This window comes from Nomascus leucogenys, chromosome 10 (assembly GCF_006542625.1).
Source record: "Nomascus leucogenys isolate Asia chromosome 10, Asia_NLE_v1, whole genome shotgun sequence".
Lineage (NCBI taxonomy): Eukaryota > Metazoa > Chordata > Mammalia > Primates > Hylobatidae > Nomascus > Nomascus leucogenys.
Window position 1 is genome coordinate 24818309 of NC_044390.1, and position 26991 is coordinate 24845299.

Here is a 26991-nt window from a genome sequence, read left to right on the forward strand (position 1 = left end):
AGTGAACAAGACACCATACATAGAAATCCCAGGATTTTTCTATAATTTGGAATTTTCATAGTTAAATCAGAATTTTCTCTACTTTCTTGGTAAATACAGAAGAAATGGGAGCTGAAATTTTGCTGACCTAGGGCCTAATGCTGAGCTAGAACTTAGAACTGAGGTTAAAGACAAAAATTCACAATGTATTACACCTACTTTACACTTCTTGTTGAATGAACAGAAAGAAGGTTCTCAGAAGAGTAAAAGTTAATTCAATTCAATGTGAAATTTAGTTTGAGATCTCAGAGAAAATAGGAGAATTCATTTGAAGTTTAAAAAGTTAAAATACAGCTAAGCTATAAATGGGGAGAAAATTTCCTCTCCTTTTCTCTTTATGAAAATCAGACCTTCTAAAATATTGATGATTTTTAAAAAAGTGATAATCTTTACACTTTTCTTTGTTTGATTTTTAGTGATTTTGCTACAACTTTCTACTTGCTTATGTAAATAGGATTTCAAAAACAAGTATTTTTATTTAAATTCTAGAAAATTTGCATCATAATCTAGCATAAGGTCTTTTGACATTAAATATATAGTTGAATACTTTATTAGATACTTTAATGTTATATGCTTTCTATCATTTCCTTTAAATTATGATTTCACCCATATATCTCCTCTTTGTAATCACACTTAGCACTCCAAATTTAGACATCGTTCTTCCCCTTTGTTCTTTCATGGACCATCAACCTATTATAATTCTGTCTCACTATACATATTTATTACCAGCTAACTATCTCAGTTAATCATTTAGATATTTTTAATGCTTCTCCAATCTATTCTGAAAAGGGCATTTATTATTTTCCTTCACCATTTGAAATATTTCTAAATGGAATAATTATTTCCTTCCTATATGCAATAATTCATATTTCTCACATGCAATACAAATATTTCCTATATGCAATAATTTACATTTCTTATGTTAATTAATGAAAAGGAAAATCACAAAATGATCAACAATATAAAATATACTGGTTTTGTGAAATCAAAGAAGCTGAATATATCAAATATGAAAAGCAACTGGCCAAGAGAATTTTAATTTTGGCAATAACAATGCAAGCATTTGAAAGACAAGCATTAGACCAAAAAATTGAAAAAAAATCAGCATGAACTATTTTAAAATATGGAGAATTTTGACACTGTAACACTTTAACATTAAAGTCAAATGCCTTTCTTCCATATTCATAACAAATCTTGGATTAAAATTAGGCACAGGGGACAGAAAGGTACATAAGACATGCTCGGCTGGCTATTTATGCTTTTAAGGAACTCAAAGCCCCACAAAAGAAAGAGAAATAACTACGATGCAATACGCTCACTTGTTGAGAAACAAGTTTTGGGAGGTGGTACTGGAAATAAGGATTTCTGAAGGGTTTCTCAAAAGAGATACTTAAAAACATAGCGAAAACATAGCTGGTCATCAGAAGAGGAGGAAAGAAAGGACAATAAGAAAGAATAGCAAAGATTCTGAACCATAAAGGAGAAAGAACAGTGCACATGTGAGAAATATAAACCAAATCATAAGTGACCTTGTAGAGCTTACTAATGGGCATAGTTTTAACATGCAGGCATGTAGAAAATGATCAAAGATTTTCAACAGAGGAAATTCATGGTCAGGCAGAGGTATTGAAATGCTGAGTTCAGGTGAATGGTAGAAAATGAGAGCAGAAAGACCATTCAGATCTCTTTTGTAATTATCTAAGAGATAAATGTAAAAGTCTGGATTTAGAGACACTTGAAAAGAAAAATAAACAAATACAAGAGATATTTAGAAGGTAAATACAATAGGACTCAGGTTTTGCCTCATGGGGGATGAGAGTAGGTAAAAAGAACTAAAAATGATTTCTAGACAACTAGTTTGAACAACTAGATGAATAGTGCTGCAGTAAACTGAGACACGGAACACACAGAAAGGAAAAGACTTGCAAGGGAAGGTGGCAATATGGAGTTTGAGATGTCTATGGGAACCTAAGTTGTTATACCAATAACTTCAATATTCAGGTCTATATTGTCTTAAATTACCCATTAGGGAGTCCTGTGCAACTAATTTAGAAGACTTTCAAAAGCATCTAACTAATTTTGCAGAAGTGCAACCATCATGTCTAGAATAAATGATATTTATTTTCTCTAGTGGCAGCAAGATGGAGCCCATCCTAATACTGCACTGCCACCAAATGAACTTCTAAGTGTCTTGAATTATAGATTCCTATTTATTTATGGCTAAAATCACTTCTTACCATTATATAATTGCTTCTTTATAAAAAGGATAATTTCTACCTCTGTTACTATAACATTTATCACATAAGTGCATTACACAGTTTAGAAGAAACTAAGGAAAACAACCGAATATATAGTAACACATTAACAATTTCTAATTTTAAATAATGTTAAAGTGTACTTTGCCCTCTATTTGGTTTTTCTTCTTTTTAGATCATAAAGTTGCATTCCTTAGAAACTTCTTTGATGAGGCATGTTTTTTGAATTTTTTTTTTTAACCTAACAGATGTTTGGGTAGTTAAAATTCCTCATGAGTATGGTATCCTGTGGTTTTCACAACCTAAGTGTTGCCCCAGGAATTTTCCTTTCTTGCTGTCTTCCAGTCTTGGTGGTCTATAGGAGATGCACATTATGAGAGTTCCATTTCATTCCGTACTAATTTCACACCCACACTCCTTTAAAGTTGTACATTTCCTCAGCATCAAATATCTATTGTGCACCACAGAGACATTTAACAGCTTTTGACTTTACATCACCACCACATATATACACACACCACTCGAACTGCTTTTGACTTTAAGGATAATCAGAGAAATAGATGAGTAAAATAATTTGCATGACTGTAATGTTTCAAGGTAAATATTTCTTCCATTTTTAAAAATTTTCATGCTTATATTTCTATCTATACACTCTCAGCATGCAGTAGAATTATGGCTATTATACGGATTAGTTGAGGACATAAGCAATTTGGCTTCAATGATCTAGGTGACAGCATGTGAGAGAAAGAATGGTTAGCCTGAGTTGGTTGAATATTGTTTCCCTTATTTATTCTGTTTTACAGGTGTACATTCAGATTCACAGGGTAATCCAATTTAAATCTCAGCTTGCATTCTGACTTTTCTCCCTGATCTTCAATTTTGATGCTCTTCGTTATGGGCTCAGACAGTTAATGATAACATGTTTTCTGATTATATAATCCATTGTAGAAACTTTTATAATATTTATTATTAAAACTAGGTGGTCTTTTGAGTTACTCAAATTTTAAACAATTTGATTTCAAACTACCCATTAATCTATAACTCTTTATCGAGAAGATCCAGGTTTTGACAAGATGTTATATTAGTAAGTGCTTGAGTACAACTTTATGTCATTAGGATGAAATGCAGTTCTCTGAGATAGTTATATTGTACTATTTTATATTGTTGTTTAGTCTTTTCTCTAATTCAGAGAAAGAGTTATTATTTTATTTTATATCATGAAACAACATACCGCATTTTTATTTTATTTTTGAGATGGAGTCTGGCTTTGTTACCCAGGCTAGAGTGCAGTGGCGCTATCTTGGCTCATTGCAAGCTCCACCTCCTGGGTCCAAGCAATTCTCCTGCCTCAGCCTCCCAAGTAGCTGGGATTACAGGTGCACACTACCATGTTCAGCTAATTTTTTTGTATTTTTAGAAGAGACAGGGTTTCACCATGTTGGAAAGGCCGATTTCAAATTCCTGACCTCAAATGATCCGCCCACATCAGCCTCCCAAAGTGCTGGGATTACAGGCATGAGCCACCATGTGACCCTTGCCACATTTTTGAGTGAATTACATGTAATACAAAACTTATTAATTTTCTTCATCCAAATTATTTTTTGAGTTTGCAAAATGGCCATTATATTTTCACCTTTGGTATGCAGAAGCAACATCTATGAATGCCTTATTTTTAATATTAAAAGGATTATTGCTCTTCAAGACTTTTGTTACTTAACTGTTCTAATTTCTTTTATTTTTATATTATTTCACCATATATATTATGGTGCAATAATATATGCAGTTCCCCATATAATCTCAAATTATCTCTTCCTGACTTAATATAATAAATAGAACTTTTATTTTGATGTATAATTATGAAATTTGGAAATTCAAATGTACAATATTTATCATTAGTTAATGGGTGCAGGAAATCAACATGGCACATGGATACATATGTAACAAACCTGCACATTGTGCACATGTACCCTAAAACCTAAAGTATAATAATAAAAAAAAAAGAAAAAGAAAAATGTCTTCTGTTCCATTGGAAGCAAAAATTTCCTCCATTCTTGAAACTAAAAGAAGAGTAACCAACTCATTGTCAAAATTTAAAGAATTATCCACACCCACGTATGACTACTTAGTTGAAAAGCTATGAGTTTTGAGAATGCAATCATGTGTTTGTTATCACAAAGTTGAAAAATATAAATCTTTTCATCTTTCTCTCCTAATCACAGTGATAGAAAGTCCATTTTCCCTGTGTCCCCTGGAAATAAAATATGGCCATAGAACTTAAAAGGGGGTAAGAAGTGGAGGAAATAGGGTAGAAAGAATGATATTCAAGTGGAAAGACTTGAGAATGTAGGACTATTTAAAAATCCAACTTTTCAGTTTCATTTACCAACTTCTGAACTGATCATGTTATATGTTGTTTTATGCTAATTAAACATCTTGTATAATAGTGTCAAGTGTGCTTGCAAGAGACTGTGCATTTAAAAAGTTCACTTCCTGGCTCAGTGTGGTAATTAGAAGCAGGTACTCCCCAAGTGAGATACTCAGAATGGGAACCCTTAGTGGCAGCAGGCACAAAGGCACAGGCATATTTTAACTAAAGGTTACAAATCAGCTGCCCACAAGCCAGATCTAGGCTACTGATGTATTTGGTTCTGATCTCTGGGTATTTACTTATTTCTGTTTTCTAGTTGTAGTAGAATAGCTATTTCTTAACAAAATCAGCAGGTTCAAAATAACCATACCTACTGACTAACCCCAAAGTAAACTGAACTTTTTCTGTATTTTTGCTATCTTTGTTACAGTATCATCATCCTTATCACCTGCACTGGAAAACAATCTGTTTTGTCCTACCCACTAGAACTTATTCAACCAAATTTCTCTCATTCAGGGAATATTTATAGATTCTACTGGTACTGGGAACTATTCCAGACAATAAGAAAATATGCGTGGGATGGTAGTTCATGCCTGTAATCTCAGCACTTTGGGAGGCCAGGGCAGGAGGATCACTGGAGCCCAAGAGTTTAAGACCAGCTTGGGCAACATAGTGAGACCTCATCTCTATCAATTTTTTTTTTTAAATTAGCTGGTCACAGTGGCATGTGCCTGTAGTCTCAGCTACTTGGGAGGCTGAGGTGGGAGGATTACTTGACCCAGGAGGTCGAGGTTGCAGTAAGCTGTGATCGTGCCCCTGCATCCCAGCCTGGGTGAAAGAATGAGACCCTGTCGAAAAAAATAAAAAATAAAATAAAAAAATTTAAAAAAGCAATGATCAAGGCAGATCCTAAACACAAGCAAATAAAAATGATCGTGTAATTATAAATGTTCATTAAAATAACATGGTATTATATAAGAGTACTGCAAGACTATTTTTAGATTGAGTGGTCAGGGAAATTCATTCTGATCAGGGATCATTTAAGTAGAGATCTATATTATAAGAAGCTGCTCATGTGAAGAAGGAGGTGGAAGAACATTCTAGTCAAAAGAAACAGGGAATGCAAAGACGCAAGTTCTACGAATTTATTTTGTGTAAGCAACAAATGTCTAGTATGAGTGGAAGACAATGGTATGGGGAAACATGGCTATAAATAATGTTAAAGTTTAAGGTAAAAGCCAGGTCATATAGGGCTTGTTAACCATGTTAAGAAATGTAAAATTTATTCTAAGAGCCATGGGAGTACATTGGATAGTCTTGCTCTGTTGCCCAGGCTGGAGTGCAGTGGTGCGATTTCGGCCCACTGCAAGCTCTGCCTCCCGGGTTCACGCCATTCTCCTGCCTCAGCCTCCCGAGTAGCTGGGACTACAGGCGCCTGCCATCACGCCCGGCTAATTTTTTGTATTTTTTAGTAGAGACGGGGTTTCACCGTGTTAGCCAGGATGGTCTCGATCTCCTGACCTCGTGATCTACCCGCCTCAGCCTCTCAAAGTGCAGGGATTACAGGCGTGAGCCACCGTGCCCAGCCCATTGGATAGTTTTAAGCAAGAACGTGACATCATCTGCTTTAGGCTGAAAAAGACCAGTCTGGCAGTGTAGGAGGCTAGTTAGGCTAGTGCTGTGGGAGCAATAATGAGTTGTACTAATGTAATAGTAATGCAAATGGAGGAATTTGTTTAGATGGTGTGGTTGAAATGAATCATAGGCAGGATTGAGGAGGAAAGGAACGGTGCCTGGATTTTCATTTTCTGCAAACAGATAAATAATGATATGAGAAGGTTTGGTATTTGATCATGTTAATTTAGAGAAGTATATTCAACACACAAGTCCAGTGATTAGTTGATCAGGCAGATATTCTGATCTGGAGTTCTAGGCAGCATTCAGGACTGGAAATAGTATTTGAGAATAGTCAAGATGTTAAGTAGACTTCAAAGCTATAGACCAGAATAAGAGCAATTAAGGTAAAACCTCCTTCGGGTTGTGTGCTGATAAAGAAGAGAAAAGGGCCAAGTATAGCTCTCTCATCTCTCCAATGCTTACAGTTAAAAAAACAATTATTTGCTGAGAATAATTCAGCAAAGAGGACTGAGACGGAGCTACCAGGAAGGCAGGAGAAAAAACAGAAGGGCAGATCTTACAGAAACCAAGTGTCAAAGTGCCAAAAAGAGAAAAGGTTGGACAATTGTGTCAAAGGCTGAGTTGTCAGTATTCTACCTCAAATGTCAAATTATATTAACAAACATTTATTGAACATTTACTATTACAAACATTATGCCAGATACTCTGGGAAATTGTAACAAGAGACACAATTGGTGGCCTAGAAAGTTAAGCCCTCTAGATCAAAGTGTATTTCACTATCTATAAGTACTAACATGGTATTTGTCACTGAAAATCTATGTGTGTGTGTGTGTGTAGGTATATTACTATACTAATAAATATCAAAAATGTTTAAGAACATGTAATTTGGATTTGAAAGGAATCACCTTTTAAGAGTCTCAGTCAAGATAGGAAGATGATAACATAAGGTCTATATCTGAAGGATTTATATGGGATGGGTGGCCTGGCAAACCTGAAATTTGCTCTGGAGGGCTGGGGCAGAAATGGCATTTCAGAGAATGCAGCCATTCCCCAGAGCTCTGGCTTGCAGGACTTGATTTGCAACTTATTTATGTTGCATAGTAACCATCAAAATTCTATGTAAACAGAGTTCAGGATAAGGAATATAAATTTATTTACTTAATTATGGTTAATGATATGATATTCTCCAAGCAAGCAGGGCAACCAGTTAGCTATAAACATAAAACCTAAGTTGCAAGAGAAATCTTTACCTATACATTTTGTGGTTTGTATGGAAAAGCACTTAAAGTCCTGAAAGATATATAGATGGCAAAATAATTTCGAGTATTTGTGTTTCTTCTCTGTATTTTTTTCTTCTTCCCATCTCAAGCTGGGAGTTGAACGCTTGATATTTCTTTACCTCAGAATTTTGTGCAGTTGAAAAACACAAGCTGAAAAATGACTTGCAGACACATCAATCAGGGTTATTGTGGTCACACGGGTGTGTGTGTAAGTTTGAAGTCACTGAAAAGGTTGCAAAGTTGGGCTTAGAAGCAACAGAACCTCTAAATATGAAGGAAAAATGTGGGCCTGGGTCAAGGGCATTAGATAATAATCAGTATGGTTTAATGGTAGAGCATCAGAGTAGTTTCCCACAATTCACTGTTGCAATATGAGACTCTAGGACCTTGGCACAACTTTGGGAGTTTGAGAAAAGCCCTAATAATGATTAACATTGAATTTCTCATTGGGTTTCAACTAAATTAAAAATAAACATGTTGTTATATATGGTAGTGTCCTCAGTTATTTCTATGTTCCGTGATTTTACACACAATTAGATTAAGTATAAAGCATAATATATAGACAGATATAGAATATAACAGCAATCAGTATGTACATGTCAGGACAATACTCACGGCCAGGCAGAGTTTGTGTAGAAATCCAATTTGAAGCATTGCCATAGCCAGCATTGGTGCTGGCAGCCACTTGGAATCTATACCATCTAAATTTCTCTAATCCATATACTGTCTCTTCAGTTAAGTTAGCTTCATAGAGGTATTGAATTTTTTGATATTCAACACATTCTTCGGATTCCCATTCTTTGCATTTTTGAGCACGAAGTTGAGTGGTAATTTTGTAATTTTGAAAGTAGCCAAGGATAGTGTCAGGTCTTATCCATGTCAATGTTGCACTGGTTGACTGAACATCAGAAAAAGCAATATTTGTGGGAACACTGGGAACTAAAAATTAAAGGGAAAAATTAAAAGCAGTTACAATTACCAAACACTTCATAAACAGAAGAAAGAATAGAATTCTATTATGGAGCAGCTAGTAGAGATCTGTCAAATTACTATAGCACTTAGATTAATTATCCCCACACTTAATGAGAAGAACCTTAGAGTGATGCTTCTGGGACCACCATTTTAAAAGGGTAGAGGACAAAATAATTGTAATTTATTAATTCTTGATTTTGCTTCCAAATTCAATCATAAGTGGCTTATATAAACAAACTTTGGCTTCAAATAGAACTATTTCACTGTTACAAAGAAAAACTGTATGCTCATATCATCCTAAGTGCTTCCCTAGGTATGGTTTCAGTTTGTAATATTCAGTTCCAAGGGAAGATATTTGTGTATTTAAATGTTTAAATAAACACAAACACATCTTATATCTAGTAAATGTTGATTATAAAACAATTTTAAATAAACAATATTACTGACAGTTTTAATGTATATAATTCATCTTTTTTTTATTTTATCCCATGTATATTTAGAATTAACACGTAGTCCTGCTTGGAGTCATTTATTTGCTTCCATACTAACTACAGGTTTGCCAAATGCACACCATATGTCAGGCTCTGAGCCTGGTGTTAGGGATTCAGGATACAATAAAGCTCATGTCCTGTTTTCAAGAGACAGTTTATTGGGCAAGTAATATAAGCATGTTATGGTTAGAAATAAGAAAGAGTAATCAATTAAGTGATAGTGGAACTCTTCTCCACCATGCCTTTCTTTGTATATCTTCAACGGCCTTTGTTAAGAAGATGGAGATAAAGAGAATCAAAATGATGACATGCGAAAATTACATAATGCGAACTGTATGTTAATATTCACATTTTTAAATAAGAAAATTAATAAATATTTAGAAAGCTCATTGATATCTAAAGATATATTAATTCAACATTCAATAAATATCTAAGAGCATCTAATATGTACAGGTAGGATTGTAGGTGCTGAAAGTACTATGAACAAAACAGACAAAAATTCCTGCCCCTGCAAAATTTACATTCAGGGGAGCTATAAACAATAAAAGTGTCAATAAGTATTGTACATAGTCACCTTTTGTATCCACAGGGTACTGGCTCCCAGACCTTCCATGGAGAACAAAATCAGAAGATGTTCAAGTTCCTTATATAAAATGGTGTAGTATCCGCATATAAACTATACACATCTTCTCATATAATCAAATAATCTCTAGGTTACTTATAATACCTAACACAATGTAAATGCTCTATAAATAGCTGTTGTACTGTTTAGAGATTAATGCCAAGAAGTAAAAGTCTGGGCATGTGGGGTACAGACACATTTTGGTTTTGTGTATTTTCCATCTGTAGTTGATTGAATCCACGGATGCAGAACACATGGATTCGGAGGGCCAACTGTAGTGTTTTGGATGATGATCAGAGTTGTAGAGAAAAAGAAGAATGAGAAGAAGGAGAGTTTCAGGGATATTGAAAATTTAAATTAGGTAATCAGAGAAGGGATTAGAAGATACTAAGTTCCATATGTAGGTAGGGAACCTAGCCATGCCAATATTTCAGAAAGAGAAATTTGAAGCAGAAGAAACTGTATAGTTGGAGGCACGCCTGGTATATTTGGAGAATAACAAGAAGGCCTGAGTGACCGGTACAAGCTACCAGTACGTGACACTAGAGGACATTGTCATGGCTTTCATTTGAGCAGAGAAGTGGCAGGCTCTCTCTTTCACAGAATCACTCTAGCTACTGTGTTGAGAACAGACTGAAGGGTAACAAGGCTGGAAACAAGGAAAGTAATTAGCAGGCAACTGCAATGTCAACCCAAGAGATCACGGTGGCCTGGTCTAAGGTGGTAGTGGCAGAAGTGAAGAGAAACATTCAACTCCTGAATATAATGTGAAGGAGAGCTGGCAGGGTTTGCTGATGTGTGGTATGTGAAATATCAGAGAAACAGAGGAATAAAAAATGCCCTAAGGTTTTTGGAATGAGCAAATAAAAAGATGAAGTCACTATTAATCAAGATGTAGGTGACTGTAAGAGGGGTAAGCTTTGGGGAGGAAGATTAACAATTTCTTTCAAGTAGGGTGACTTTGAAATTCCTCTCAGACACCCAGAAGGAGATATCAAATACTAGATAGAAGCTTGAGTCTGGATTCTGTAGAGAGAGGTCTGGACTTCGGTTAAAATTTTGGATTTCATCTTAAATTTTTATCGAATTATTTACAGATCTATTGCTTATTTACTACATATAGAGATATTTACCAAAACTGGCACACTATTTACAACACATTCTGTTTTATCTTTACCTATCATGAAGAAAAGCAGTAAGAGAAAACACTATCTTTAGGAAAAAAATGTAAATTTATAGAGGAAGAAGTTTTAGAATTGGCTAAAAAGTAGAATTTTCATAATTTTTTCAAATCCCTCAGTCACTAAATTTGAACTCAGATCATCTGAACCTAAGTTACATTTTCAAAATATTCTAACATAAATCAGATGCGTTTGATTGACGTGGGTGTTCAGAAAATGTTTTTAGAGAAGAGATGACACATGAGATGGAATTTCACTGATTGTAAAAGTGGAGATCATAGAAGAGAGGGTGATGTGAGCTAAGACAAGTTTAATTGCAGCTTGTAATTCATGTCAGCAATAACAAACAGAACGACTGCACAATAGCTTGGGGACTTACTGTGTCAGAGGAAACTATAGATAGCTTGTCAGGCAATTGAAAGCTATAAAAAATGTCACAGTATGTCCAGAGGTACATTTTATCAAGTACAGTCTGGTAACTGCAAAACAAGAAAAGGGAGAAATTCAGAGACTACTTGATTTGTCCAGGAAAGAAGAAATTAGGTGATAGCAACAGGACAGAAGTCAGTTTTTAAGATATATTTTGGCGACTGAATCCATAAGAACAGGCAAATAAATGAGAAAATCACATAATCTCAGAATCTGAAATTGAGAGATCATCTTGGTCATCTTGTCTCTTTGTCTGACCTTTGTGTCTGCAGGTATCCCTCAAGATTCCCGGTCCCTGTACAAACAGATTCTTCCACTTACTCAACCAAACACTGATCTAGGTACAGATGGAAAGCTATGTTGCTGCTGTAACTAAGAATCTTAATCAGTTTACTTTAAAATAGAGAGCTATCCAGTGGACCTGACCTTATAACCTGAGCCCTCTAAAAGGAGAATAGTATTTTTGGCCGTTTTCAGAAAAGGAAGTCAAAGCTTTAAAGAGATGGATTCAATGTACAAAAATTTCTCTATTGCTGGCTTTCAAGAAGGAGGGAGCCGCATGACAAGGAACACAGAACATCTTTGGGAGCTGAGAGAAGCCCTTAGCTAAAAGCCAGCCAGGGAAGGGGCTCTCAGTCCTATGACTGCAAGGAACTAAATTCTACCACAACCACGTGAACTTGGAAGAGGACCCTGAGTTACACAAGAAAATGTTGACTGACGATTTGACTTCAGCTTGTGAGAACAGGTAGAGAACCTAGGCACAGCATGCCTGGACTTCTGACTATAGAATTATGAGCTAATAAATGGGTATTGTTTTAAGCCACTAAGTTTGTGATAATTTGTTACACAGCAATAGAAGACCAATACAAACCTCCCCCTACAAAATGAGCAATCACTACTTATCCAGCCTCTGCTTACATATGTAGAGCAAGGGGAAACTCAACATCTCAAAGGGAGTTTATTTTAAAATTTATTTTCAGATAGCTCTATTAGTTTGTACAGCCTACATTATTTTGAACCGATATTTACTTTCCTATAAATCTAAGCTCTGCACTGTAAACCCACTCCAAAGAGGCCTAATCTACTTTCACCTCCACATAACCCCAACATTCTATATAAAAGATTCGGAAAGATTTTGCTTCTGCATCCATCTCAATAAAAATATTGAAAAAACCACTCAAAAATATAAACACATAAAATGTCAATGTACATATCAGATTTTCTCTCTCAGAGTCTAGACTACTGAATGAAACAAAATGGTGATTCAATAAATGTTTTTTGAATGTGTGAGCAAATGAATCGAGGGTATAACAGGGGACTTTCTTTGGCTTTCCTGATGAAGGATAATTTAATTAGAGACCTGAAGGATAAGAAGAAGCCTCACAGATAAAAAATATCAGGATGTGTGAAGGTGTTAAGACCCTGAAGAAGAAGAGTGTCACACATTGAAAACACTTAGTGAAGGCTGCTGGTTCTACAAGGAGATGAATGGGAAGAGACGAAGTAGGCAATGTAGGTGGAATCACATTACACTGAGTACTTAAACCAAATATATGATTTTTAGCTTTATCTGAAGCACAGTGAGATACTTGAAAAGTTTTTTTGTTTGTTTGTTTAATTTTTGTTTTTTTGACAAGGTCTCACTCTGTTGCATAGGCTGGAGTGCAGCCTTCCCTTTCTTTTCATCTAACCTCATATCCCACTCTCTTCCTCCTCCCAGTCCCTTCTCTCACTTCCAAAGAATATACCTCGAGTGACTGTCTTAGTTTGGGCTGCTGTAGCAAGTTACTATAGACTGAGTGATTTACAAACAACAGAAATTTATTTCTCATCGTTCTGGAACTGAAAGTCAGATGAGGGTGCCAGCATGGTGGGTCTCTGGTGAGAACCAGCCTCCTGGTTCCAGACTGCTGGCTTCTTATTGTGTCCTTGCATAGCAGAAAGACGGCCAAAGAGCTCTCTGCAGTCTTTTTATAAGGGCACTAATCCCATTCATGAGGGTTCTAGCCTCATGACCTAATTACCTCTGAAAGGCCTCACCTTCTAATAGCATCACACAGGGAGTTAGGACCTCAACATATGATTCTAAGGGGGATATAAACATTCACTCCATCGCAGCAAATTATTTGTTATACAGACAGGTCACTTTTGAGAGTAAAAGGCAATGTCTATTGGATAAAATGCCAGCACAGCAAGCATAAACCCAGACTGCCCTGGAAGCTGGGATTTAGGGTCACTATATATATGCTTTGGATATGTTTTGCCTTTTTCTTCAGTGTTTGGAGTTGTATGGAGTAAGCACATTGAAATGGATATATCGAATTTGATTTTACCAGCCTCTATGAAATGATATTAAGCTGTGTCCAATATTTGCAGTAAACAAGCTGTAATGTATAAGCCTATGCTTTCATATTCCACACATATGTGTGAGAAAGTCTGTAGGAAAATCGTTGCTAGGTAAAACATATGCATATATGTAGCATTGGTAGACATTGCTAAATCACACTCCAGAAAGGTTTTACCAGTGCCTACTCCTGTCAACATGCATGAGAATGCCTGTTCCCAAAACACTTGCCAACAGAGTATGCAATAAAAGTTTCAGAGGGGAAAAATTATATTTCAATGTGAAGCTTATTGTACTTCTCTCCCTTTAATTTCCTTTTTCATAAACTATCATTTGTATTTTTCCTGCTTTTTTTTCTATTGAGTGTATGGCTTTGCTATTTATTTATTTAAGCCTTTAATATAACCTTTTTGTGATACTTGATGAAGATATATTTTCCAAATCTGTTATTTGTCTTTTTATTTTGCTGATGCTAGTTTTTATTATGCAGAAATTTTTACTTTTTTTTTCTTGAGACAGCGTCTTACTCTGTTGCTGAGGCTGAAATGCAGTGGCACAATCATGGCTCATTGCAGCCTCAACCTCCCAGGCTCATATGACCCTCCCAACCCAGTCTCCTGGGTAGCTGGAATCACAGGCGTGTGCCATCACACCCAACTAATTTCGTACTTTTTGTAGCGATGGAGTTTCGCCATGTTACCCAGGCTGGTCTTGAACTCCTGGGCTCAATTGATCCGCCCGCCTCAGCCTCCCAAAGTGCTGGGATCACAAGCATGCGCCATGGCACCTGGCCTTGAAAATTTTTATATTGACTTTTGTTTTCATTAAAATCTTACACTCTACTCTTTCCTCATAAGAATCAGTGTCCAAATGCTTTCCTTCTTTTATTTATTCTTTTTTAGATCTACTACCAGTTACCTTTCCCATACTGGTAGATCTACTACCAGTTACTCTCCCTAGAGTTTGCTAAACCACTGGAAATGAGAGGGAAATATTCACTAGCTAATGAACTAGAGAAGGCAGAAGAGGCTGCCCTTTCCTAATCCCATCTGGAGGGATGACTAGATGTGCCTGCCTCTATGACCAACTATTTTTTCCTCCAATGTTCAGATTTTAGGATAGCTGGTGTTTGTTACTAGCAAATTTTGCTACAAAGTAAAAATTTTCAGCAGATCAATATTCGTTCACAGACTCTAGTATTCTCCAGTTAAGCTTTCAGAGAAGAAAAGGTCTTAAAAAGAAAAATCACAAAATGCAGGCAAGAGTTATTTGTAACCTGGCTATAGGAAACATGATAACAATTTCAGCCTCCTATTATGTGACAGGCACAGTGATGGGACACTGGAACATACTGGCACTCAATAAGTGTTTGTTGACTGTGGAAATAAATGATGGTTCATTGAAACAGCCTTCTGTTTTCATGTGGTACAAAATCTAGTCCACATTTTCACTCAAATGTATTTAGAAAGATAAACCAGAAATGAATCTGATCTGAGGTAAAATATATGGTATAATTTGCAGACAATTTTTTAAACAATGCTACCTCAGAAGTATTCATAAGTGACCAGCAGTAACCCTCATTTATATCCAGTATCTTCTCTTTGATGAACTGTGTGCTGAACTAGACTATTTCAAGGCAACTGCCCTATTGAATTACAGATACAAAAAGGATTACACTCATTTCAGCATGGAGAATCAGATTTCCATTCTTTAAGAATGACTAAAAACCTCAAACTTTTTCTATCCACAGATGGTACTAATTTGAACACATCATTCCATGCTTCCTGGAGTAATCACACAGCTTGCTTAGATTTTCTAAACATGACTGAACTGTGATGAAGCGATCAACATTAACTGCCAAGGTATTCAGTAAATTACATTTTTATTCATAAATTATTCTTATCACTAAAATACTTTCATCATGGTTGAAATTAGGGTCTGTAGATCTAAATAAGCAAGATTTGTTATAGATTTAAATGCATGAGAGTTTTTAGTGACTAGTAAATTCTACTTAGAAGATGAAAATGTGTATAAAATGTAATTATTCTGTAAACTTCTGAATATTAATTATTAGAAATTGCCAAACTCTCCTGATAGGATTGTGAGGGTAGTTTTGTATTGACTTCTCATTGACCTGCATAAGTACACTAACTTGGATGACCAAGTTTAAATTCTTTATTTATGACTATATATTTTTATTTTTCAGGAACAGATGTACTCTCTTTTAAGCAAAACAGATGTCTGAAAAGTTGTATTTGTGAATTATATTTATAAAACATACAAAATTATCAACCCAATCTTCCCAAGTTTATTAAGAATATTTTTGTCTCTAGAAATTTTAAATAATCTACTATCCTTTTAGAAACACAACATACAGATAGATAATTTAAACATACACAAAGTAAAATTTGCTAACACTAACACAGTATGGATCAATACAAAAATGGAAATACCTTCAAAGTTAAGTTCAAAGCAAATTTCAGCATACCAGATATAAATTTTGCACTAGCTTGAATTTAATAGCATTTATTGAACATTCACATTGAATGATGTGGGCAGGTTACAAGTCAATGTATAAGCACCTTTTCATATATGGATGAAAAATATTTTAGTTAATAGAAATAACTACAAAGAGGTAAAGGCAACAGGACAGAGAAGAAGATCTGGGAGCTCTAATTTGAAGGAACAACTGAGGATTAGTAAAGATGTGAAAGAAAAAGGATTCAGGGGGTTGAGTATGAGGAGAGATACATAAGTGGCAACAAAATGTTTGTCAAGGGCTGGGAAGAATCTTAGGCTGAAGGAAAATAGTCTAAGCAGTCATAAGAAAAAAGTGTGGGAGACTATCAGGTTTGGTGTTATTGAAAGGCAGTGAAAGTTTGAAAGAAGTTTAGGTGACTACAGTAGGTGATAGAGAAACAACGGACAGAGATTAATTAGTGACATATAAACTTAAAAGTCTGAGCCTTCATATCACTGTTATTAGGAACAGGCAAGTTTGATAAAAACTTGTTCGATATTTTACATATAAAGCACAACATAGATTACAATGATCTGGTAGGTTAAGAATAATTAGGAATAGAGCTAAAGAAAAATGTAAAGAAATATTGACAGGATGTGATGGTATATTGAGCACAGAGAAAATAGGGGTAAAACAAATGGAATGAACCCAGGAATTAGATTAACTGACAAAATACACACTGTAGACTTCCTAGAAGTAAATTATAAATTTGGCTCTTTATAACAAATAAATAAAACAAAGGGAAAAGCAAGATTGTAAATCTTTGTTATCACAAATAAAGATAAATTAAATGAACAAAAATACAATAATCTCTGATACTGAAACCAAAGATAACATTTCTTCTGAAAAAACCCATAAAGAGGGTACCATAATTTAATAAGCAATGTCCTCAACAACATCTATACACAGTAAATACTAAGTATGTTTAGTTTTGCCCATTCTTGGCCAGGTGCGGTGGCTCATGCCTGTAATCCCAGCACTCTGGGAGGCCAAGGCAGGCGGATCACAAGGTCACGAGATCAAGACCATCCTGGCTAACACAGTGAAACCCCGTCTCTACTAAAAATACAACAAAAAATTAGCCAGGCATAGTGGCAGGCACCTGTAGTCCCAGCTACTCAGGAGGCTGAGGCAGGAGAACTGCATGAACCCGGGATGCGGAGCTTGCAGTGAGCCGAGATCACGCCACTGCACTCCAGCCTGGGTGACAGAGTGAGACTCCATCTCATAAGAAAAAATAAATAAATAAAAATAAAAATTTTGTCCCATTCTGGTTTTTAGGATGGGAAAAATATTTTTATTTTTAAAAACCAAACACTGCATGTTCTCACTCATAGGTGGGAATTGAACAATGAGAACACATGGACATAGGAAGGGGAACCTCACACACTGGGGACTGTTGTGGGGTGGGGGGAGGGGGGAGGGATAGCATTAGGAGATATACCTAATGCTAAATGACGAGTTAATGGGTGCAGTACACCAACATGGCACATGTATACATATGTAACAAACCTGCACGTTGTGCACATGTACCCTAAAACTTAAAGTATAATAAAAAATAAAAATTAAAAAAATCAAAAAAAAATTTCCCATTCTTACAATGTCACTCCGAGTACGTAGGTGGAATAATTCTCAAATATGTTTTATTAAAACTATGTCTTCAGAGCTTGTAAGTATACCATTCATGTGCAACTCTCTCTAGTAGCCTGGCTTAATCCAGAGAAATTTTGGAGTATTTATCAAGTTATGAAACACAAACAGGATTTTGAGTGCTACTACAAAGCTGAGAATATGGACTGACCCATTCATATTAATGTGCCAAATTAGTCTTATAAATGTATTCAATTTGCATGAAATAGGAGTAAGATATTTTAAAAGTGTTTTGTATCTGTTCCCATGCATGTATAGTTGGACAATTGGGGCCCCAAATATAAACCATAGCTGTAATTTTAGTCTTTAAACTACGTACTGTGAAACACTTTAAAAATTTTCTCAATAAAACTTCTGAAGAAAAAGTCATTTTTTGGAGACCATTACAAGGAAAGCTAGTTATACATATAGTTATACATATTCTGTTTGGAGGCCAATATGGTTTGGCTGTGTCCCCACCCAAATCTCATCTTGAATTGTAGTTCCCATAATCCCCATGTGTCATGGGAGGGACAAGGTAGAGATAATTGAATCATGGGGGTGATTTCCCCCATCCTGTTGTCATGATAGCGAGTTAGTTCTCACAAGATCTGATAGTTTTATAAGGGGCTTCCCCCTTCAATGGGCACTCATACTTTTCCTTGCTGCTGCATGTGAAGAAGGAGGTGTTTGGTTCCCTTTTTGCCATGACTGTAAGTTTCCTGTGGCCTCCCCAGCCATGCTGAACTGTGAGTCAATTAAACTTCTTTCCATTATAAATTACCTAGTCTTAGCTATTTCTTCATAGCAGTGTGAGAACAGACCAATACAAAGGCAAAATGAGCTGGCTTGATTTATAAATTCATTAGTTTTGACAGCTGCATGCAGTAAGTCATCTCATGAGAATATTTATCAAAAATGACAACTTTGATTTTACATAGTTTATCTGAAACAGTTCTTAGAAGACTAATTAGAAAGCCGACTTGATTATCTATTAAGACCACTCCTATAACACCCGGAGACTAAATTGAACCATTGAGAGTGACGAAGAAATTAGAAAGACATACTGGCTTGTGGAGATTTACCCAAGAATGAGTAGGAGGAAATAAAATGTTAGCTTCATATCTTGTTAGCAGGATAAAAAGAGTTATCACAGGAGAGGTTTGTGTTAGCATAATGGGTCAGGTAAAGGAATTTGGGAGAATATCTGTACCTATAAGTAACTGAAATCATGAGAGTAAATGAACATTTGAAAGGAGTACTCATATTATCAAAACACCAGAGATGAAGAATTGAGTCTATATCAATAGTTAATGTACAGTGAAGTAGAATAGGAAAAAAAAAGATCAGAAGAAACAGATAAGTATATAATGCCTGGCACACATTGATATTTAATAAGTACTTGCTTAGCAAAAATGTGAATCAGTGAACAAATCAACAGATGGATGGATGAATGGAAGGATGGACAGATTTCAAAAACACAAGTTCCACCAAATGTTGAATATAATTGAATGTTATTTAAAATATCTTTTGTTTTCTTCTAAAAACTGTGGCTGGCCAGGCATGGGGGCTCATGCCTATCTATAATCCCACCACTTTGGGAGGCAGGGTGGGCAGATCACCTGAGGTCAGGAATTTGAGACTAGCCTAGCCAACATGGTGAAACCCCATCTTTACTAAAAATATAAAAATTAGCTGGAGGTGGTGGCATGTGCCTGTAGTCCCAGATACTCAGGAGGCTGAGGCAGGAGAATCTCTTGAACCCAGTAGGTGGAGGTTGCAGTGAGCCGAGATTGTGCCACTGCACTCCCCAGCCTGGGCAACAGAGCAAGACTCTGTCTCAAAAAGAAAAAAAAAAGCCTGTGGCTGTAAAGAAAAACTTTATTGATTAAAATATACACAAGGAGCTCTGACTGTAAGCTTTGGGAAAATATCCATAAGAAAGAATAAAGAATTGGGATTGTTCAGGGGCCCCATATGAGAAAGTGAGAGAGAAGGAAGAGATGGAAGGAGAAACAATAAGAAAGGCTCAAAGGGTGGTGTGAGGTTGGGGACATGGGCTTCAGTGGTATAAAGCAACCAATAGAAAACTCTCTGATTGCCAAAAGATTTTCTTTTTTTTTTTTTTTTTTGAGATGGAGTTTCACTCTTGTTGCCCAGGCTGGAATGCAATGGCATGATCTTGGCTCACTGCAATCTCTGCCTCCTGATTTCAACCAATTCTCCCGCCTCACCTTCCTGAGCAGCTGGGATTACAGGCATGTGCCACCACACCCGGCTAATTGTATATTTTTAGTAGAGACGGGGTTTTACCGTGTTTGCCAGGCTGGTCTCGAAATCCTGACCTGGTGATCTGCCCGCCCTGGCCTCCTAAAATGCTGGGATTACAGGCGTGAGGGTGCCATTTTGTTGCCCAGGCTGGAGTGCAGTGGTACCTTCATAGCTCAGTGTAACCTTAAACATCTGGGCTTAAGCAATCCTCCACCTCAGCCTCCTGAGTAGCTGGAACTACAGGCACACACCACCACTCTAGGCTAATTTTTTTTTTTTGTACTAACAGGATCTCGCTACATTGCCAAGGCTGTTCTCAAACTCCTAGGCTCAAAATATCCTCCCACCTCAGCCTTCCAAAGCTCTGTGATTACAGGTGTGAGCCACCACACTTGGCTTGAAAGATTTTTAAGAACAAAAATGTCTAATAATCAATTTAAAGCCATATATATTATTGCAATGTAAACTCCTCTTCTATCTACCCATCACCAAATGACATTAAGGCTATTATACACTAAAGTGTTCAGTGTGACTAGATATTTTAATAAAAATCTTGAAAGGAGCTCAGATTCATATTTTGGGCAAAAATTTTGCAAAAGCAGCTAAGAATTTAAAACAAAATATTCCAGCTTGAGGAACTCTGATCTGGTGATAACTTGTATCAAACTATTCTGCAGATAACATGTATTAACTTGGAAAAGGAAAAAAAACACAGCTATTGGCTTGAGGTGTCAGAGAATAAAGTATGAGGCTGCTAAAGTAGTTGGAAACAGAGGAGTTAGACCCGAAGTTTCGGACTAAACTCCCCTTAAATCCTTGCCTAATATTTTAATTATATGTACATGATGGAGAATCCAAGGAGCTCAGTAGAAAGCAACAGCTGAAAAACCGAGTGTGCATGCACATAGACACACGTATATTAATATATATAGCTGACATGTATAACATCTTGACATCTATAACAGTACGTACAACAAATATAACAATAACAGCAGAAACTACAGGGAAGTACATGGGAATACTTTTGCAAAATTCATGTATTTTATTTCCAGTTACATAAATTAAGTAGATATAAGTCAAGTAATCATACTGCAATCCCTTGAGAAGCCACTAAAAATAATAATACAAAAAACAAAGCTAAAAGTCAAATAGAAGAATTAGAATATAATGCTAAAAATATATAGTTAACCCAGTAGAAGGCAAGAAAGAAAGCAAGAACAGAGGAACTAAAAATAAGAGATAGGACATATAGAAAACAAAGAAAAAATAGTAGATCCAAAGTCAACTAAATTAATACTAAGTTTAAATCTAAATGAATTAAATACTCCATTTAAAAGTCAGAGGTTGTCAGACAAAATTAAAGAACTGATTAATTCAATTAGGAAAAGAGGAAGTCAAATTGTCCCTGTTTGCAGATGACATGATTGTATATCTAGAAAACCCCATTGTCTCAGCCCAAAATCTCCTTAAGCTGATTAGCAACTTCAGCAAAGTCTCAGGATACAAAATCAATGTACAAAAATCACAAGCATTCTTGTACACCAATCACAGACAAACAGAGAGCCAAATCATGAGTGAACTCCCATTCACAATTGCTTCAAAGAGAATAAAATACCTAGGAATCCAACTTACAACGGATGTGAAGGACCTTTTCAAGGAGAACTACAAACCACTGCTCAATGAAATAAAAGAGGATACAAACAAACGGAAGAACATTCCATGCTCATGGGTTGCAAGAATCAATATGGTGAAAATGGCCATACTGCCCAAGGTAATTTATAGATTCAATGCCATCCCCATCAAGCTACCAATGACTTTCCTCACAGAATTGGAAAAAACTACTTTAAAGTTCATATGGAACCAAAAAAGAGCCCACATCGCCAAGTCAATCCTAAGCCAAAAGAACAAAGCTGGAGGCATCATGCTACCTGACTTCAAACTATACTACAAGGCTACAGTAACCAAAACAGCATGGTACTGGTACCACAACAGAGACATAGATCAATGGAACAGAACAGAGCCCTCAGAAATGATGCCACATATCTACAACTATCTGATCTTTGACAAACCTGACAAAAACAAGAAATGGGGAAAGGATTCCCTATTTAATAAATGGTGCTGGGAAAACTGGCTAGCTATATGTAGAAAGCTGAAACTGGATCCCTTCCTTACACCTTATACAAAAATTAATTCAAGATGGATTAAAGACTTAAATGTTAGACCTAAAACCATTAAAATCCTACAAGAAAACCTAGGCAATACCATTCAGGACATAGGCATGGGCAAGGACCTCATGTCTAAAACACCAAAAGCAATGGCAACAAAAGCCAAAATTGACAAATGGGATCTAATTAAACTAAAGAGCTTCTGCACAGCAAAAGAACTACCATCAGAGTGAACAGGCAACCTACAGAATGGGAGAAAATTTTTGCAACCTACTCATCTGACAAAGGGCTAATATCCAGAATCTACAATGAACTCAAACAAATTTACAAGAAAAAAACAAACAACCCCATCAAAAAGTGGGCAAAGGATATGAACAGACACTTCTCAAAAGAAGACATTCATGCAGCCAAAAAACACATGAAGAAATGCTCATCATCACTGGCCATCAGAGAAATGCAAATCAAAACCACAGTGAGATACCATCTCACACCAGTTAGAATGGCCATCATTAAAAAATTAGGAAACAACAGGTGCTGGAGAGGATGTGGAGAAATAGGAACACTTTTACACTGTTGGTGGGACTGTAAACTAGTTCAACCATTGTGGAAGTCAGTGTGGCGATTCCTCAGGGATCTAGAACTAGAAATACCATTTGACCCAGCCATCCCATTACTGGGTATATACCCAAAGGACTATAAATCATGCTGCTATAAATACACATGCACACGTATGTTTATTGCGGCACTATTCACAATAGCAAAGAGTTGGAACCAACCCAAATGTCCAACAACGATAGACTGGATTAAGAAAATGTGGCACATATACACCATGGAATACTATGCAGCCATAAAAAATGATGAGTTCATGTCCTTTGTAGGGACATGGATGAAACTGGAAAACATCATTCTCAGTAAACTATTGCAAGGACAAAAAACCAAACACCGCATGCTCTCACTCATAGGTGGGAATTGAACAATGAGAACCCATGGACACAGGAAGGGGAACATCACACTCCGGGGACTGTTGTGGGGTTGGGGGAGGGGGGAGGGACAGCATTAGGAGATATACCTAATGCTAAATGACGAGTTAATGGGTGCAGGAAATCAACATGGCACATGGATACATATGTAACAAACCTGCACATTGTGCACATGTACCCTAAAACCTAAAGTATAATAATAAAAATTAAAATTAAAAAAAATAAAAAATTAAAAATTAAAAAATTAAAAAAAAATAAAGACCTGATTATATGTTGTTCACAAGAGATGTACTTTGTTGTCCACCAGCCACAGTTTAAATACAATACAAATAATTCACAAGTAAGAATAGAAAAAGATATGATGCAAACCACAAATAAAAGAACATGTGTTATATTAATAACAGACAAAAAAGCCTTAATACAAGAAGTGTCCCCAAAGATAAAAGGGATAGTTTATAATGATCAAAGGATCAGTTAATTAGGAAAATATAACAATCACAAATATGCATGTTTTTCGTAAAAACTTTTTTTTTTAACTGAAACTACATGAAGCAAATCTGGACAGAACTGAAAGAAAAAAACCCACAATTGTAGTGGGTTTTATCATTTCCTTCTCAATAATTGTTAGAACGATTAGGCAGAAAAGTGATAATGATACAGATATTTTGCAAAACACTATTAACCACATGGAACTAATACATAGAACATTATGGCAAAATATTTAGAAGCAAGAAAATCATAATGATCAGAAATCGACGTAATGGAAAGCATACAAACAATAGAGAACATTAATTAATATAAAAGTTGGTTCTTTGGAAAAATTTATAAATTTCATAAACACTTATTAAGATGTATAAAAAGAAAGTAAACATAATTCATATCATGAATAAAACCAGGAATATCACTGCAGATTACAAAAAACCTTTTCAACATTTTAAATAAAATGGTCAAGTTTCTTGGAAACATAACTTATATAAAATGATATCGAAATTATGATGAGTTAATAGGTACAGCAAACCACCATGGCACATGTATACCTATGTAACAAACCTGCACATTCCGTACATGTATCCAAGAACTTAAAGTAATTTTTTTTTTTTTTAAGACGGAGTCTCAATCTGTGGCCCAGGCTGGAGTGCAGTGGCACGATCTCGGCTCACTGCAAGCTCCGCCTCCCAGGTTCACGCCATTCTCCTGCCTCAGCCTCCCGAGTAGCTAAGACTACAGGCGCCCGCCACCATGCCCGGCTAATTTTTTTATTTTTAGTAGAGACAGGGTTTCCCTGTGTTAGCCAGGAAGGTCTCGATCTACTGACCTCGTGATCTGCCTTCCTCGGCCTCCCAAAGAGCTGGGATTACAGGCGTGAGCCACCGCGCCCGGCCGTAAAGTAAAAGTTTTTAAAAAGAAAGTATGAGTAGTTCTATATTTATTAAACAAGTCAAAGTAATAGAAAATCTGCCACAATAGAAAACTCCAGGTTCAGATGGTTTCACTAGTGAATTCTATCAAATAGTTTAGGATGAAATAATAACCGTGAAAATAAAGGAGGAAAGAACATTCCCCAACTACTGATATTAGGGTAGTATAACTTTGATGTAAATATCTGAGAAAAAATGTTATAATAAAAGAAAATTATAGACCAATACCTATCCTGAACAAAAATACAACAATCTTAAGCAAAATATTACTAAATCAAATCCAGCCATATATAGTAGAATAACACATCTGACCAAGTGTGTTTTTATCCCAGGAATGTAAATTTAATTTAACATTCAAAAATAAACCATGTAACTTATCACAGTAAGAGAATAAAAGAGAAAAAGCAAATTATTGCCTTAAATTCAGAATCAAGTGGCAAAATTTAACATCCATTCACAATAAATACTCATAGCAAACTATAAATGAAAGAATCTTCCTCAATTTAATAAGGGGTATCTACAGAAAGTCTACAGCCAATATCATATAAAATGATGAAAAACCAATCCTTCTGCCTGAAATTGGGAACAACACAAGGCTACTGGCTTTTATCACCTCTGTTTAACACTGTACTGGAGAGTCAAGCCAGTGCTGTAAGGCAAAACAAACAAACAAAAAAGTCATGGAGTTAAGAAAGAAAGAAAGAAAGAAAGAAAGAGAGAAAAATACTTTTAATTTTAGAAGACGCAATAATTTTAATATAGAATATTATTTAAATTTTTTTTAACCTTCCAGAACTAAGAAGAAAATTTAGCAAGGTCATAGGATACAACGTCAATATAAAAATTGATTGTATTTCTGTACTTTGCATCAAACTAATGACTAAAATCAATTCTATTTAGAATAACATTAAAAAATTAAACACATGCAAATAATTTTAACAGAAAAATATGCAAAATCCATTTACTTAAAACCACAAAACATTGCTGAAAGAAATAATTTTAAAAATGGAGAAATAATAACATATTCATTAGTAACTCATTGCTGAGATGTCAATTCTCCCCATGTATAGATGTATACATGCATGTATATAGATCTGATGCAATCCCAATGAAAATGCCACTGGCATTTTTGTAAAAATTAATAAGATCATTATAATTTAAAAGTTTATATGGACATGCAAAGACCAAAAATAGCCAAAAGAATTTTGAAGAAAGAACACATTTGTAGAACTTACACAAACTGATTTCAAGACTTATAATAAAGCTACAGTTATCAACACAGTGTGGTTTTATTACAATAACAGATAAATAAATCAATGGAATAAAATATATTCCAGAAATAAATTCAAGCACATAGGGTCAAGTGATTGACAAAAACTTTCAAGGCAATTCAAATGGGGAAATAAAAGTATCTTTAAAATAGTTATTAAATGTTTTGATAAATGTATTAAAAAAACTGAATCACTTCTCATACTACAAACCCACAATTCAAGATGAATCAAAAATATAAACGTATAAGTTAAAACTATAACATTTCTAGAATAAAGCCCAGGATATTATTTTCACAGTCTTTAATTAGGGCACAAAATGTACTGACATGAGATTAAAAGTTGCTAATTTTGATTTCATCAAAATTAAACTCGTCTGATTATGCACAGGTGCCATTAAGAAAACAGAAAGTCAAGCTATTGAGTGGAACATAATATTTGTTACACATATCTCTAATAAAGAATTGTAGGCTGGGTGTGGTGGCTCACACCTGTAATCCAGGCACTTTGGGAGTCCAAGGCTGGCAGATCATGAGGTCAGGAGTTCAAGACCAGCCTGACCAACATGGTGAAACCCTGTCTCTACTAAAAATATAAAAATTAGCCAGGTGTGGTGGCACATGCCTATAATCCCAGCTACTCAGGAGGCTGAGGCAGGAGAATCGCTTGAACCCGGGAGGCAGAGGTTGCAGTGAGCCAAGATCATGCCATTGCACCCCAGCCTGGGTGACAGAGCGAGACTCCATAATTTATAGATTCAGTGCTATCTCCCATCAAGCTACCACTGACTTTCTTCACAGAATTAGAAAAAAACTACTTTAAATTTCATATGGAACCAAAAAAGAGCCCGCATAGCAAAGACAATCCTTAGCAAAAAGAACAAAGCTGGAGGCATCATGGTACCTGGCTTCAAACTATACTACAAGGCTACAGTAACCAAAACAGCATGGTACTGGTACCAAAACAGATATATAGACCAATGGAACAGAACAGAGGCCTCAGAAATAAAGCCACACATCTAAAACCATCTGATATTTGACAAAAATGACAGAAACAAGCAATGGGGAAATGATTCCCTATTTAATAAATGGTGTTGGGAAAATTGGCTAGCCATATG

The 26991-nt window shown here is 35.7% G+C and overlaps 1 protein-coding gene across 1 annotated transcript in view; it reads right to left on the reverse strand.

Annotated features, from left to right (window-relative positions):
- Window positions 1-26991, reverse strand: part of PTPRQ (protein tyrosine phosphatase receptor type Q) — a 211279-nt gene that overhangs the window by 82832 nt on the left and 101456 nt on the right. Inside the window, exon 26 of the mRNA XM_030821837.1 lies at window positions 8196-8519. Within this exon, the coding sequence (XP_030677697.1) occupies window positions 8196-8519 (324 nt within the window). The remainder of the gene's footprint in view (window positions 1-8195; window positions 8520-26991) is intronic.